A 15,970-nucleotide genomic window follows, 5' to 3' on the forward strand; every position below is an offset into this window, starting at 1 on the left:
CAACGAGCGCGGCAGGGAGACGACACCCAGCGAGAGAGGAGACCGCTTGGCGAGTTCGCCCGGCAGGAAGGTCACTGGGCAGGAAGGTCACTGGGCAGGAAGGTCACTGGGCAGGAAGGTCACTGGGCAGGAAGGTCACTGGGCAGGAAGGTCACTGGGCAGGAAGGTCACTGGGCAGGAAGGTCACTGGGCAGGAAGGTCACTGGGCAGGAAGGTCACTGGGCAGGAAGGTCACTGGGCAGGAAGGTCACTGGGCAGGAAGGTGACTGCTCGAGGGAGAAGCGCCCTCTGTAGAAGAGGCCACGCGGCATGGAGCTCGTTGAGAGGGCCCACGATGGGGCTCGAGGTGACTGCACTTTGAGAGCCATCCACCAGGAGCTCGCCGTGCTCGAGGTCTCATTCAGCAGCGAAGGGCACTGCCTGCTTGGCTCTGTGGCACGCAACTGCCTTCTGCAGAACGCGACCGCTATGGCGCTTGCAGCGTATTGCAAAGGCTTTGAAATTGGATAAAAAGACAAATTTACCCTTTTTTTAGGAGCAAAACGATGTGTTAATGTGTAAGAGGTTATTAACGAAGCAGGGTTCTGTATCTGAAACACCACTCTACCTCCACTCGTGTTTCCTGTGTCCATCACACGGGGCGTGACCCACGTGGTGTGTAACAGGGCGTGACCCACGTGGTGTGGAGCTACATGAGTTTCGTAAGTTATCGGGTGGATGATTCCGATAGAGTATATGGGTTCCAGATACCAGATTATTGTTGATCAAGGATGGTTCTGGAGGCGATTTATTATTTGCACTGGCTAAATCAGCGGATTCCTCCTTGAGCTTCTGAGAGTGGCGGATTGCACTTCACGCTGAAGCACCATCTCTGTGGGGATTATTCTGCTCCTACTTGTCGTCCTAACAACCTCGAGCCTGGATCATCGGTGATGGATTCACCAGAGAATGACCCTGCGCGTCGTGACCAGGTCTCTCCCTCGTGAATCGTGTGAAGAGACGGTCGTGTCAGGCCGTCGCGTGGCTCCCGTAGCACCAACGCCGTGGCCCTCATGAGCACGAGGGTCACGAGCAAAGCCCACAGGACGCGGCACAGGCGGCCCCACGGCCCCCGGGAGGCCGCCGTGCGGGGACCTCGAATTACAACATTACTCGCGAGAGCAGCACTGGTTTCGGGTCTTTTAGCCACGTAAATTTCGTACAAGTGGGCAATTTGGTGAAATCACTGGACGAGTCCTAGATTCCTTACCGATCCTTGCAGATAGGTGAGATGTAGAATGAGGAGTTAATATTGCGTAATTCTTTATTTAAACTATAATTGTATGTATTACATGTGCCCTTCACGGTTTTAAAGTACAAGACAATTAAGATTGATAGACCATGCAAATGCAACCACCTGAAGGCACCGCAGAAAGAGACGGCGCATTAGACTCGGTGGGAGAACGAGAGACCGTCGTGGGCAATGGTGAATAGGCCATCGTGGGCAATGGTGAATAGACCGTCGTGGTCGATGGTGAATAGAGCGTCGTGGGCGATGGTGAATAGACCGTCGTGGGTGATGGTGAACAGGAAAGCCCCGAGCATCGCCACGACATGGCGCAAGGAGAGGACAGCATGGGCGTCTTGGGGCAAACGGCGTTCCAGGCTATGGGGGCACTCGTGACTTGTTCTAGCGTGCGACCTTAAAGCAGCGCCAACATCTGGAGCAAATATACATTTCCCGTGGGATTGAATTTGTTGAATGAGAGTTTTATTGAACCCATTGTAAGAATCACGACAGGTGTATCGGTAGGGAGAGAGCAGGGCCATTTGGGGTCACTCCCCGGTGAGGGTGAAATGGGCTCCTTCTCTTACTCAGCCAGGAGAGGGGGTACGGACGGGCGGAATGGGAAGGGGGGGGGGAATTGAGAGAGAGTTTTAATCTCAAAAGGTTATGGAAAACCCAATGTATGTAAGATACAGGTGAGTTATGAATGACAACAACTTCCCTATTGTGTGGCCTTACTGTGGCGAGCTGTGCCCCCCATGCCTCCTCAGTTCTCATACAACAACGACGTACTGCTCCTGACCCCCCGGGGTGAGTATGCAGCAGTCAAGTCGAGCCAATGGGCACTCGTGAGCGCGAGTTTGCTATTTGGTTATGAGAGCTGCCACCTTTTCCATCATAGACCAATCCCAGACATATCTCCCGGTCAGCCGAGGCCTGTCAATACTGTCGTACAATTCAACACAATACCACCACCAGATCCCAGTACAAATCAGTTGCTGCCACCCGAACATAGCCGGTGACAATTCCCGAATTGTAGCGGGTCAAACCCAGACACGTGGCAACCTTATTTGCTTCCATTTTAGTTTACTGACACAAAGCGAAACCGTGGCTCTTTTCGAGATCAGACTGTTCGCACACATACACACGTGTTTCCATGGTGCCCTTTGGTCATAATACATGTATTCTCGAGTGCACATGCATCACCACTGCTCTCTCCAGCAAGAGTGGGTGATCTTGTGTGCGCTGCACAGGCGCAGCGCGGACCGCTCTACCACTCACACTGCGTCAAGTTCTATTGTGTGCGCTTTACTGTGACTTTTTCCTTAAGTGCAATCCTGTTGGATAAGAGAATCAAAACGGGTCTTGTCCTATGTTTTAATGGAACCGGAATACAAGCGTCCCTAGTCATTGCGCCTGGTGTACCAAAGCAACGTGTTGTGTTTTTGTTATCTGGAAGTGAAATAACAGCACAGGTGGTATTGCGTTTTGCTCACAGTGTTTAATCCGTATTACAATTGCAACACTGCGTTGCATTTTTTGTCCTCCAAAGCAATAAACAAAACCGCGTGTTTTTAACCCATCTTAAAGTGTTACGGTTGCAAGTCATCAATTTGTGGGTCTTCATTTGAGATGGAAGAGCTGCTGCATGGAGGCTTTGCTTTCACGCCATTGCAGAATTCTGACTTTGGTGGGAACATTACAGGCCGGTGGTGCATCACTTGCCAATAAAGTTAAATGACGTGGCTAAGACGCACTTTGGAACGAGGCCCGGCTACAGCTCCTCTGGGGTGGGGGTGGCGGTAGAGGCGGTGAGTGGGGGGCACCACCTCAATAGAGGCGGTGTGTGGGGGGCACCACCTCGGTAGAGGCGGTGAGTGGGGGGCACCACCTCGGTAGAGGCGGTGTGTGGGGGGCACCACCGCGTTAGAGGCGGTGAGTGGGGGGCACCATCCCAGTCGAGGCGGTGTGTTGGGGGGGGGCACCATCCCAGTCGAGGCGGTGTGGGGGGGGGGCACCACCTCGGTGCGAAGGAGAGTGAACTGGGGTCGACCAAAAGGGGCCATTTGGGGGGGGGGGGGGCTTACGCCGGCACCCCACTGCTTTGGAGCCTCCTGTGAGATCATTGAGCAAATATTGAAGTAAATCCCCTGTCTGTGATTAACAGACGAATCAAATTAATAATCGGAACCGTAATGCATTATTCAAGTGATCGGTTAGGATAGCTCTCATGCTAAACAAATGCAATAACAATGCAATATCGCTTCACATGGACGGTGCACGCACGGCTTATTCACATAGTGGCATTAGGTGACAAAGAAAATAAACTGTCGACTCCTGTTCATACGTGCATCCTTCCATCACACTGACACGCGCAGCGCTGTGCTCTGTCCCAGCTCCTGTGAGATCACACAGGTGTACGAGGAGCTGCATACTTGCGTAGTGACAGAATTGGTCACTCCGTAGCATAGCGCTGGTTGATGGCAGAGAAGGGGATCTGCAGCTGCAGCAGCCCTGACAGCAGGTCACGTGATAAACCAGAGAGATGGATGCAGGGGAGAGGTTACAGAGGGGGCACGTGAGGGCAGCCCGGGAACCCGCTGGTAAGTTCTAGAAGGGAGGCGTGGCGAGGCCACGCTGGGAGGATAAAAGAGCACCCCGAGCCAAGGCTTGGGGCTGTCGCCTGCAGTGGGATCCCCTCGTCGTGTTGCTGGAGTCTTCGCCGCCGCCTTCGTCTGGCCAGGCCGTCTGCCAGCTGTCCTGACTGGGGGCTGTCGTTACTCTGTGTGGACCGTGAAGGCTGTTAATGAATAGAGTGCCTCCTACTCTTCGTGTCTCTGAGTCAGTCACTACACTTGTGTATACACTCGTATAAGTGGATACATTCATGCAAAGTCCACATTCATTTGGCAGCAACTATCCTGCAGGAAAATCAACATTGACTTTTCACAAAGTGGTACTCATTTTATCAACCCTGAAGGGTTGATGGAGTTAATCCCCGACTGGAATACAAATTCGAGATACATTTTTGTTCTCTGTCAGGTAAAGGCGACGAGCTATTTTTTAGAGGTCACTTGGCCACACTTGACAGCTCGTCATATGTGGGAATGTAACGTCACAGACATACATATACAGTGGTATCTCGGTATACGTCGTTAATTTGTTCCAGAAGGTAGGACTTCGACTGAAAATGACGTAAACCAAACGAATTTTTCCCATAAGAAATAAAGGGAAAGGAAATAATCCGTTCCAGAGTATAAGAAATTATATTTTTTGGCATATTATACATTAATGGGGTTGTATAAAATAATTTAGACACTACTTATTACTAAAATGCATACATAAATTAAAATAAATGCATAATTAAATTGAAATAAAATTTAACGTCACTTTACCTTTCTGAGAGGAGTTGATAGCCTACGAGTTCTAGCAAGGGTTGTGCACTGAACGAGATCTACAGGCAGACTGAGGAGCGGCGCTTTGTTTCAGTTGTGAACGGGGTATACGCGGGTATTGTACGCGGTGACTCATCCCGACCCATACAAGTTCTAGCAAGCGCGTCGTATCCCAAGCAAGACGTCGTATCCCAAGACATTTTTCTCGTCAAAACACGACGTATACCAAATTCGACGTATTCCAAAGCGGTCATATACCGAGGTATGACTGTAATCTAAATGCGTGTTTCTAAATGTGGAGGGCAAAACCGGAGGACCCGCAGAAAAATCCACACGACTACTATGGGAAGAGAGGCATGGAAACTCGCAATATACAACAGGCAACGTCAGGGTCCAGGATCGAGTCCACAACCTCCTGCATGCCCGGCGAGGGAGATAACATCTCGCCACCACAGGGCAATCTCTCCGATTGTGGGGCAAGTGCTTGACAACAGCAGCAAGTGGCCCCGATAATCACACTGTGTATATGCGTACACTTCACTTAAATATCAATTTCCCCATTTACTGTGGATTACAAGGGTTCCCTGATTGAATATTAATGTCTGATATGGTCACGCAAAAGCTACCAAATTTGAGCGGTTCAACCAGGTCTCATTTCAACCTGGTCGTGAGACGAATGAGACGTGTAGCAGAATAACTGAAATGTTTGCGTGTGGGAGACGGGTACGTGAAGGAGGTGCATTGTCTGCGTCTTTGTTTTGTGATTTTCCGCAATGACGCAAATAAGAATTGTGTGCCATCTACCATGACAGCAGGCTCACCCCCATCATCAACCTAACATCTCAAGATAATATTTAGCATTGTTGTGGAAACTATAAATAACAAAAGAGATTCGCAGACAATATAAATACAGTATGTCTCTCACATAAACATTTCTAAGTATTTTTATTTTACACAGCCGTTCTGGGAGGTTATATCAGAAGCGTTGGTTCAGTACAAGCAAATTTTGTAAAGGGTATCCTCAATTTAGATTGACCGTGCACCGAGCTCGCCCCTCTCTACGAAGCGCAATTCTCCCCGTGAAAGGAACAAGAAAGGCGCTCCTCCTATCCCTCCTCACCCACCCCTCTCGTCCTCTGCATCCCGGTTCGCTCCTGCCTCACCCCTCCACCCACTTCACCACGGATAAAAGCGCGCGCTCGCAGGACACGGAGACACAATTAGAGACGGGACGTAGGTCTTCACATTTCCACCACTAGCACCTCCACCACCGCTGTTGTCAACAGCAGCAGCAGCAGGGACGGCAGCAGCCCCCCATGCAGTGGCTTCTCTCAAACGACCGTCTTCTGCGCAATGCCAAGAGGCGACACGCGGACAGAGTTTGAAGCGCTCGTGGAAGATACATTCCTGCTTCAGCGCGCGAGCCGCACGTGCTGCCGTGGGCCCTCTGTGCCCTCGAGCAGGTAAGGGCCACCGGTCACTGCCGTCAACCTGCCTCGATTGCTGCCTGTGATTGCCGCAGTGAAACATTAATTTACGTTGTTAACATTAATATCTGGAGTGTCTTGCAATGGATGGTTTGGTCAGTTGATGTGTAATGGTTGTTTTGCTGGTGCGTGGAAAGTTGAGGCACCAGTGATGGAAAACATCTAAAGCCTTTTAGAAATCAGCGGCGATGATGTCCTCCGTGTTTTTGGGTGTCGCTGCCTGCGCCACCAACACCAGAGACCATCGGCGTGACTGGATGTGGAGGCCCGCTGCTAACGCACACAGGGCCGGTGCTCATACCGCACCCTGTGGGGGTCATTACGGAGTGTCCGTGCCTTGCTCACCTGGCCTCCTGAGTGGACATTGAACATGTCGTTGAACACTCATTGCCTTCATAAATCTTTGTTTTAAGCATCAAAATGATTAATTTTAAACGTACAGACTGGCGCCCCATATACCAGCAAATCACAAGAGTGATACCTTAAAACTGTGATACTCGGGACTCGGCGTAGTGATGGGCTCGTGGTGACGAGGGACTCGTCTGTCCCCTGCCCACACCAGAGGTCTCTCCGACTGAGCGTGAGGAGAGCGTTTCAAGGGGGTTGTTCACGTGTTGCCATGAAGCTCAGGGGGACCCGGGGTCACACCCGAAGCTGGTCACGTCATTCCCCGAGTCTCCGTGGCAATGGGAGCGCAGCCTCGCACGTGGAACCCGCGTGGCTTGTCGCTTCTCTGTAGTCGAGTGGAGAGTGTGCGCGGCTGACTGTTAGCGCGTCGTGAGTTCAGCACCAGCATGATTCTCGTTTAGACCTTCTTAACACATATTTTCTCTTCTGATTAATTTAGTTTATTTTCTCAGTCCCATCTCAGCCTTTTGCTGAATGTGGTGCATTATACATCTTGGATTGATTGAGGTATCCACCAGTGGATTGACAAAGGGCTGTATCTATCCCGGCCATTCTTCGAACACGTGGCAATCGGAGTGTCAAAGTTGCTTCGACAAACGAGGTCAGCAAAAGAGAGTTAAACGGAGTCACGACCTCGCATATGTGGGGATACCATGACATCAAATCAATCTGACCGACGAAGACACATTGATGCAAATATTTAGAAAAAATGTTCCCTTAATGTAAAAAGATACAACCTAATTTAATGTGATGAATCTGTTTAAGAATTTTGGTGACAGAAGTAGCACCTACTTTATACCGATAAATATAAACTTTTAACAAGAATTATATATTTCTTTAAACCACGTTGAGGTGGCCGAGAGGTTCCGATGTCAAAGATGCTGATCCTGCACCGCTGAGATTGTGGGATCATCTCCAGGATGAAGATGCCACCTGAGGTTGAACCGAGTTCTCAAGCGTAGTAAATTGGTGGTCTCAGCCCGGGCAGTGCTACATCCAATTTCGTTTGTCACTTAATTCGGCTACATACCAGCTCTGAAGAATTTAATACATCGGGTTGACTGCCATGCAATGGATGATCCTCTTGTAAACAGGGATTGAGAGAAAGTGCCTCCACGAGTGTGTGGACAGAAGGTGTTCCGCTGGAGAATATCATCAGTTTGGTGACGTCACCGTCTGCAGGCCGGGGTGACAAAGCGTCAGCGAGAGTTACAAACGGATTCTCCGTCTCATCTCAAAACACAATCGGAATAACGCTGGGAAACTACATATTGTATGCGTGCTTGCTTGCCATTTTAAACTGCTAACGAAATGATAGGTACTGTGTCTTCCCTCAGGCTGCTCTGGCTACACATCAGATTCAACCTCGTGAGCAGTCGTGGGGGTACTTAAAGATAGCCTGTCGTACGAATCATAATGCCTACATAATACAATTGATAACACATCACTTTTAAAACTTGAAGTTCCTAAAAGTACATTTTCGCACAATTGCCGTCTGTTACGTTAATCAATCAAGTCTCTTGTAACCCAGTCGGATCCCAGTGCAGTCGCTGCGTTTTCAATAAAAGACGTGGCAGAGTAGAGCCAAACATCCCGAGTCACGCCACGCAAGGGGGCCGGTGGGGAGAGCGTCACGGCAACGATGAGTGACGATTCATTCGTTGGGAACTCCTCGGACGAGAGCGCCAGCGCGCTGGCGAGCGGCGCCTGGTCCTCCGCTACTCCCAACGGCACTGCAGCGCCGCTGGCGAGTCGCCCCGAGCGAGACGAGGCGCTGGCTCGAGCCGAGGTCACCGTGCTCGGCCTCATCTTCGTGCTGGCGACGAGCGGCAACGCCACGCTGCTCGTGTCGCTGTGGAGGAGGCGCAAGCACGCGTCGCGCATGCACGCCTTCCTCGTGCACCTCAGCGTCGCCGACCTCGTGGTCGCCTTCTTCCAGGTGCTGCCGCAGCTCGCGTGGGATGTCACCGACGCCTTCCAGGTACGTGGCGCCAGTGGGGACGACGTGCACGCAGCCCTTTCCCGCTGGTGCATCAGAGCCGAGCCGGTGCAGCTTCATCACGGTACGGGTGGTTTTCCATTCACTCTTTGCCGTGCCGAGCCGCAACCAGATTGTGGTTGCGAGGACACAATCACCGTGTCATCTACAAGTGTGACGTCAACGGCACGGCACAGCTTCTACAGTGGGAAAACAACCTGGCTCCTCCCGAGTCACGCAGGGCTGGCTCGGTACAAGATCCAGGGCAGATCAGTTGTGCAGTGGAAAATACTGTAAGCAAGCAGATTCGAAGGCTGGCTCGGTACAAGATGTGTGGTGTGGCTGCCTTTGTCTCCCTAGTGGCGATGTTTGCACACTGCACCAGGTTTGAGGCCGAGTTGACCTAGTGAAGGCCCATAACCGGTTCATTTAATAAATCGTCACTGGTGTCGACCTTGAGCAGGAATCGAACTCAGGTCACTGGATTCGCAGCGCACACTACCGCCCCCCGCAAATCCACGATGGCCCTCAACGACAACTCACGCCTCCTCCCCCCTTTCCCTCTTGCCAGGCATCCAACGGCGTGTGTAAGGTGGTGAAGTACCTGCAGGTGGTCGGGATGTTTGCGTCCGCGTACATGATCGTGGCGATGACCGTGGACCGCTTCCAGGCGGTCTGCTACCCGATGGTCACCTTCAAGAAGAAGCGCTCGCGCTGGAACGGCCTCGTGTGCGCCGCGTGGGCCACCTCGCTGGCCCTCAGCACGCCGCAGATCTTCATCTTCTCGCTGAGCGAGTACGAGAAGGGCATCTTCGATTGCACGGCGACGTTCGCGGCGCACTGGGGCGCCAAGGCGTACGTCACGTGGGTCACGCTGGCCGTGTTCGTGCTGCCCACGCTCGCAGTGGTCGTGTGCCAGGCTCAGATCTGCCGCATCATCCGCCTCAACCTCTACGTGAAGACGCACCAGGGCCCTGGCGAGGAGGAGGCGGCCGGCGGGGACGAGCGCCGCGCCGGGGGGCAGCTCATGCCGTCGCGCGCCAGCAGCGTCACGGGGATCTCCAGGTATCGCACGCACTTTAAACAGCCGGTGATTTATTATCATTTTTATCTCAACAGATTCGTCGACAACACGTTTGGAATGCCTCTCACTTCTCTGATCCCAATGCATCGACGCTTTGTTTGGCCGTCGGGGCACGCAATGGTTTGGGCAATGGTAGCGAACGCGGGGATAACAGTAAGCCAAGCTTAAGGATTGTCATACTTCAGTTGCACTCGTGCCTGCGAGCTCGCCGTTCCTTAACACACCGCATGTTATCTGCGTCTGTAGCAACGCCTGTTTCACTGTCAACGTGCACCCAGTACCACGCTTCTCTGGTTTGAGCTTCAAGTTAGCCTCCTAAAGTGGAGAAAAACTGCTGTTCCAATATGCTACCGAATACAATATCGTCCAGCCACTGCGGATACACGGCACGATTCCCCAACGCACACCGATCAACAACACCGGTTCCGTCAATTGCTCAAATGTTGGAAAAACATCAATTCAAATAACCCAGCCGGGATGACAAGCAGTGTTGTGTTTAAGTTCTCACATCTAAAGCACTTAACTCGAACGTACAGAAAATAAACTGACAGCGCATCAACTGGTTTGCCGATTGCGAGGCAATGGATAATGCGTTGGCGAGAGTGACTTTTAGAATAGGGTTTCCCCTTTGTTCTGGCAACAAAACAGGTGTTAAGATGTTAAAACACCAAACTGATTTTTTTACAAGGAATCATGTCTGCATTAACCATTACTCTGATAGTGCGTTGTCTTTGTGCTGTACGCCTTTTGCTTCCTCTGGTCTAACACCGTTTTGAGACTAGGTTCAAAAGAAAGCTGTCTCTGGTGTGGACCAATCAGTTTAAAAGATAATGCATATATTATCAGAGTACGTGTTTTGTTTGCATTCTGACCACAAGTATTGTGGTTAATGCAGACATGATTCCTTGTAAAAGGTTTCAGTTTGGTGTTTTAACATCTTAACACCTGTTTTGTTTCCAGAAAAAAGGGGAAAACCTATTCTCATATTTTGGTACTGGCAAAGGAGGCCCCATGATGAGTGACTTTGTTGAGCCCACGGTAATCAACAACACGGCAAAGCGTGCTGCCATCGCCTGTCTCAACCAACACCACGGGAGCTCCCCATGGGCTGGAGGAGGCTGAAGTAAACCCAGCCTCGAAGTTTTTTGTAAACTCCGGCGGACAACCGCCTTTTCTGGAACGCGCGTTCGATATGCATTTTGGCGACCGCGCATTTCACCGCCTGCGATTGTTGCCGTAGTCACATTGTTGACGGTTGAGCACGAGGGCCACGACCGCTACTGAGAGCCTCCTTCTGGTGGACGGGGAGACGCACGCGTTGTCCATGACTCACTGGACTTCCCGGAGGGATGTGGGGAGCGCGATGAGAAACAGCGCGGGGAGCCAGGGAGTTGGGTTCGCCTTGAGGGTTCCGGTGATGCACTGCATCGCAGCGTTTAGTTGGACATTCACAGGTTGAGTTAGTTGGACATTCACAGGTTGAGTTAGTTGGACATTGACAGGTCGAGTTAGTTGGACATTCACAGGTCGAGTTAGTTGGACATTGACAGGTCGAGTGCGGCTACGTCGGGTCCATTCTTCTTGGAGTGGAGGATGGCAGCCTTCACGTGGCCCACTCTTTTAAGTGAAGATCACGACCCATGCCGTCATCAACCCGGTGACCAAATGTCGATTGAACATAACTGCAGATTGTAGGAGAACCCCTTAAATTTAAGAGCAGTAAAAATCAGAAACAACAATTGTCATGTGCGAGTGATGAAATCAAAATCCATAAAAATCCCATGCCCACTGGCAGTCAATGATCTGTGCGCTGCTGGGCGGTGTAGCTGGACGCTGGATGTGAAACGCAGCGGGCAGCCAGAGCGGCGAACAAGCCGCGCAGGACGCACTCGGCCGCTCGAGCAAAACACATCGAGTGGGCTTTGTGGCCGTCGAGTGGGTGACACGAAGCGCTATTGTCACGCACGGCACTCGACGCAGTCACATCTGCCGCTCCCAGCGCAATCAGTATTCCGCAAGCAACCCCAAAGGCTCCCTGCCAAGTTAACATTTTTTTTTTACAAAGCTCAGTCGAGTTAAATCAGATTAAAGGGTGTTATTTAATACCACGTTTTCATTAGTCGCATTATTGCTAATGGCAATTTAATCCACCAGGGGTCTCCCCAATATTAGTGATTTTAATGATCACCGATTCAGGCTTAGACTTGTGTACGATTAAATGTGTTTACATATTTTAAAAAAGCTATGATAATTTAAATTACTTTGTCTACCTACACACGTACGTACGCAACGGGAAAAGGAGGGATGAACCTCGTGGTGGTTGTTGTTGTTGGGATCGTGTTCCTCCCTGTGTGCCACGCCCCCAGGGCCATGATCAACACGGTGCGTATGACGCTGGTGATCGTGCTGGTGTACGTGGCGTGCTGGGCGCCGTGGTTCACCGTGCAGCTCTGGTCGGCCTGGGACAGCAAGGCTCCCAAGGAAGGTGAGACAGCGGACGCCACGTCCGAGTCGGTCAGAAACAATTCTCACGCGGTTTCTGATTTTTCTGAAATCTCACAACGGTTTTGCGTGCACCTGACCAAGGAAAAAAAATAGACTTGAATATCAAGTAAAAAAAAGCAAAACATCCATTAGTATAAACTCTTACTGCAGATTTGCACCATTTTTGCCTTCGAAAAACTCGCTCATTTATCGCAGATTAATGTATCGAACTTGTCAAGCGTCGTGCTTTCACTGCATATCATCCTCCCGTACCCAGTGGGACACCGCGGGACACCGCGTCGGTGCGACATTTTTCCACGGATTATAAAACTAATCCCGAAGTGGCTTATATCGCATGTGTGAACGTATAGCAGCAGCCTAATAATCTAAGCGCATGTTGATTCTTAATGTGGCGGGGAAACTGGAGGATCCGGAGAAAAATCAATGCGACCACTGGGAGGCAGAGAACAGACTCCAAATACTGTATACAACAGGCATCGTCGGGGTTCAGAATCGAATCCACGTACCAGGAAAATGAGATAACATCTTGCCACTGCTCTGCCGTGTGTGGTGTTGATGGTGTCGCTGGTAGAGCCTGTGTTTTTACAACCCTGCTGGTGCACTGCATGAGAGTGTACGCGTCTCTTATGCAAAGGTTGACATAATTGTACTCAGCTACTGAGCGCACATCCTGGCAGATATAAGTGCTTTTGGAATTCTGTGTTTATAAAACATTTTTAGGCCGACAGTTCATTAATCTTTCAATTCCTATTAAATGTCTTCACTGGTTCAGAAACGGGCGGCGTGAATGTGTCAAGAGGCGATTGCGAGGCTGCACGGTGATTTGAGACAGACACCTGTTCGCAGGAGCGTGAAAGCATCGCTGGTGTGTGCTCGATTAAAACCTTTCAAACAGCGAGGGCCAATAACTTGCAATTACACGCGTGGGCAGCCTGGCTCTTTCCCTCGTGCAGTCAATGATTGCTCGTGATTTTTATCTGTGCTCAGTTTACTTTCACTTAAAGGCTGACATTATTGCATGGCAATTACAGTTGATGTAATTGCACAAACATGTATGACTCGCAGCAGCTTAGTGGGAGGCAGGTAACTAAAATAGAGTTCGACTCGAAACTTTCACATCACATGATTGAGGATGAACCCAAGTAGATGCTGCACAACCGCCTGCTGTTGTCGCATTGGTACGGCGCTGTAGTGATCACGTTAGCCCCAGTTCGCATGGTCGGTAGCCGGCACGCTTGGCAAGGGAAAGTCTCAAACTCCTCGCAGCACCAGCTCCCAGATCTCCGTGTCCCCCCGCCGCCGGCTTCCCAGTGATTGTCATTTCTGGGGTTGGCACCCGGAATTCTGTTTGGCTCCCACGCTGGGCTAAGCTAAATGATTGTGTGGCAGATACTCATAATAAAGGTTTTTGGGTTAGATCGCGTTATTTATAAATGTGTCGCAACCCTCCACCACCCGACACGGCCAATCAGTAAAAAGTGTGTCACGTTGACAAAGGAAAAATAGTTCACTACTTTAGCCCACCGGTGACCCGAGTTCAATCCACGGCCACAGCTACCGTCAGTGGTGAGCGATATCTGAACCAGTTCTGCAACCACCACCCCGGCTTAACCAACCCTCACCGACCAGCGTGGTGAAGTATGATCAAAATAAACCTCGTGACTGACACGTCATAGGGAGACCTTCATCCAGCAGTGGATTGATACAGGGCCCTACATTAGTAATTATTATTGTATATACTTTTTCAGGCAGGGCAGGGCCTAACATCAGGCAGAGGCTTCGCCACCACCACCACCGCGGGTTTCGTGCCAGCATGGTTCAGTCCCAAGCTGCCCCATCGCCCGGCTGCAGGCGTGCACTGGGGATAATCACGGATGCACAGAGAGTCTCACGTGAATGGCCCATGACACGTGGCTTATTGCTCTATTCATCAGCTCACTCTGGTGCCGTTCCAGCAGAATCACCATCTATACATCACTGCCTTGATTCCTAATAGTAGAGGCCTCCCATTTGCATTGCTTAAGGTGGCATTTTTGCCTTCCCTTTCTCCCTTTAGAAACATCCATCTAGCCACATGCGGTGCCGTGGTTTCATGCACTAAAAGCACATTCTTCGCTTTTCGACATAAAAAATTATGAGCTCATCAAGATCCACTTACCAGGGTAGCCTGAAAGCGCATTCGTATGCAACGCATTCCAAGTTGTGCATGGAACGTGAATCCAGAAAGGAGCCCGTAGTTTTATGGATTAAATGTCTACCCATCTATTTATATTACACTCAATTGCTGAGTAAAAAAAAACCTTCTTGTCATGGTGGGGGAGGGGGGAATCTTTCGACCCTGACAATGATTACCCGTATTATTTAATTACGTTTAATACCGCGGTCATGCACGCGGGTGGCAGTGGTGGCTGAATGAGTCTCAACACGGTTTCGGTGCAAATCGAAGACGGAAACGCCTCGTCCGCCCTGCTGCTCTCTCTGTGTTCGTCTCGTGGCCAGGCCCCACGTTCGTCATCATCATGCTGCTGGGAAACCTCAACAGCTGCACCAACCCCTGGATCTACCTGTGGTTCGCGGGGGGGCTGCCCCCGGGAGGCTGCCGGGGGCTCGTGCCGCACGCCCGCCCACCGGCGCCAGACTTCAACGTGGACGAGTCGGTGATGAGCACAGCCACGTTCCGCGAAGATCGCGACGACTCGCTGCGTGGCGGAGACACCCCGACCCCCCCGCTCGCAAGCCTGCCGCCCTCGCAGGCGCAGGCTGCCAGCTCGCCGCACGCCGTGTCCTGCCTGCCCTGAGCCACCGTCCCTGACCCCCTCCCCGAGGAGTGACCACATCGGCGGCTCCCCTGGACACCACCGACCTCCCGCGGGCTTCTCCTGGGCGTCGCCGTTTGCCTTCACAACCCTTCTGGGGATCTGCCGGACGCTGCCTCTGCATTTCCTTCCCCGAGCGCCTCTTGAGTCAGTAGCGTGGCGCGGTTGACACACGTCCTGGTGTAAGGATTAAGTTTTCTGTCCCAGGGCCATCCCCTACCCCCCCCCCCCCTCTTGACAGGCCGCTGCCCGGGCCGCTCCGACCCACGCACCCCGATTCAACAGTTCCACCACCTGCGCGCTCGATTGCTGCACCGCAACCTCGACAACTCCTGCCGTGAGCGGCCCCAGGGCCCCTGGCGCCTGCCCCAGTGCGCGTCCCGCGGCCTGAACCTTTCCCCGCCCACCCCGTGCACCGTGCGGCGGCTTCCAGGGTCGCGCCGCACTCCCTCCCCTCGGCCCCGCAGGCTGTCGGAGCCCGAGCTGCGTTTCACACCACTCTCATCCTGCTCCTCCCGGTTGCCCGTGCCCAAGTGCCAATTGCCACGGCTCATCATGCGTGGCATCAGCGTGTCCAATGGTTGGTTACTTTGCATTAGCAAAACGTGGAGACATCCTTTATGTCAAACTTAATGGCTTTCGACGTTTTTTTGTTTTCCACTCGGTGTAGGTCCCGATGCCGCGTTGCCCGGGTCCCCGTGCGCGCCTCCGCTCCCCCAGGCGACCCAGTCCGCCGGAGCGATGCTGTCGTGGCAGCGCGCTCCGCTCACAGCGGCAAGATTCAACATTCAAATCCTGGCTACGGCTGACCCAACCTAGCGTCCCCATGGGGTCAATTAAATAGCAACAGTCTCGTAGGAGACACGGGTGCTTGGACTGTGGATAAACTGTTCACAGTCATAAATTGAACGTGTAATATCCACCGTGGCTCGGGACTGACTCTCTGACCATGGACCGGAACTCGGTGCCTTCGTAGCCACAGCAGCTGCAGCAGCAGTCGTACATTTTTAGGCACAAAGATGGCGTGGAG

General features: G+C 51.9%; 1 protein-coding gene across 1 annotated transcript; it reads left to right on the plus strand.

Moving 5' to 3' along the window:
* The first annotated feature begins 8,182 nt into the window (after positions 1-8,182).
* Positions 8,183-15,468, plus strand: LOC144944427 (vasopressin V2 receptor-like). The gene is made up of 4 exons (XM_078872566.1): positions 8,183-8,538; positions 9,107-9,600; positions 11,986-12,104; positions 14,624-15,468. Exons 1-4 carry the CDS (start codon positions 8,200-8,202, stop codon positions 14,920-14,922), a joined length of 1,251 nt encoding a protein of 416 aa, XP_078728692.1. The 5' UTR covers positions 8,183-8,199; the 3' UTR covers positions 14,923-15,468.
* The last annotated feature ends 502 nt before the right edge of the window (positions 15,469-15,970 follow it).

This window comes from Lampetra fluviatilis, chromosome 34 (assembly GCF_964198595.1).
Source record: "Lampetra fluviatilis chromosome 34, kcLamFluv1.1, whole genome shotgun sequence".
NCBI lineage: Eukaryota > Metazoa > Chordata > Hyperoartia > Petromyzontiformes > Petromyzontidae > Lampetra > Lampetra fluviatilis.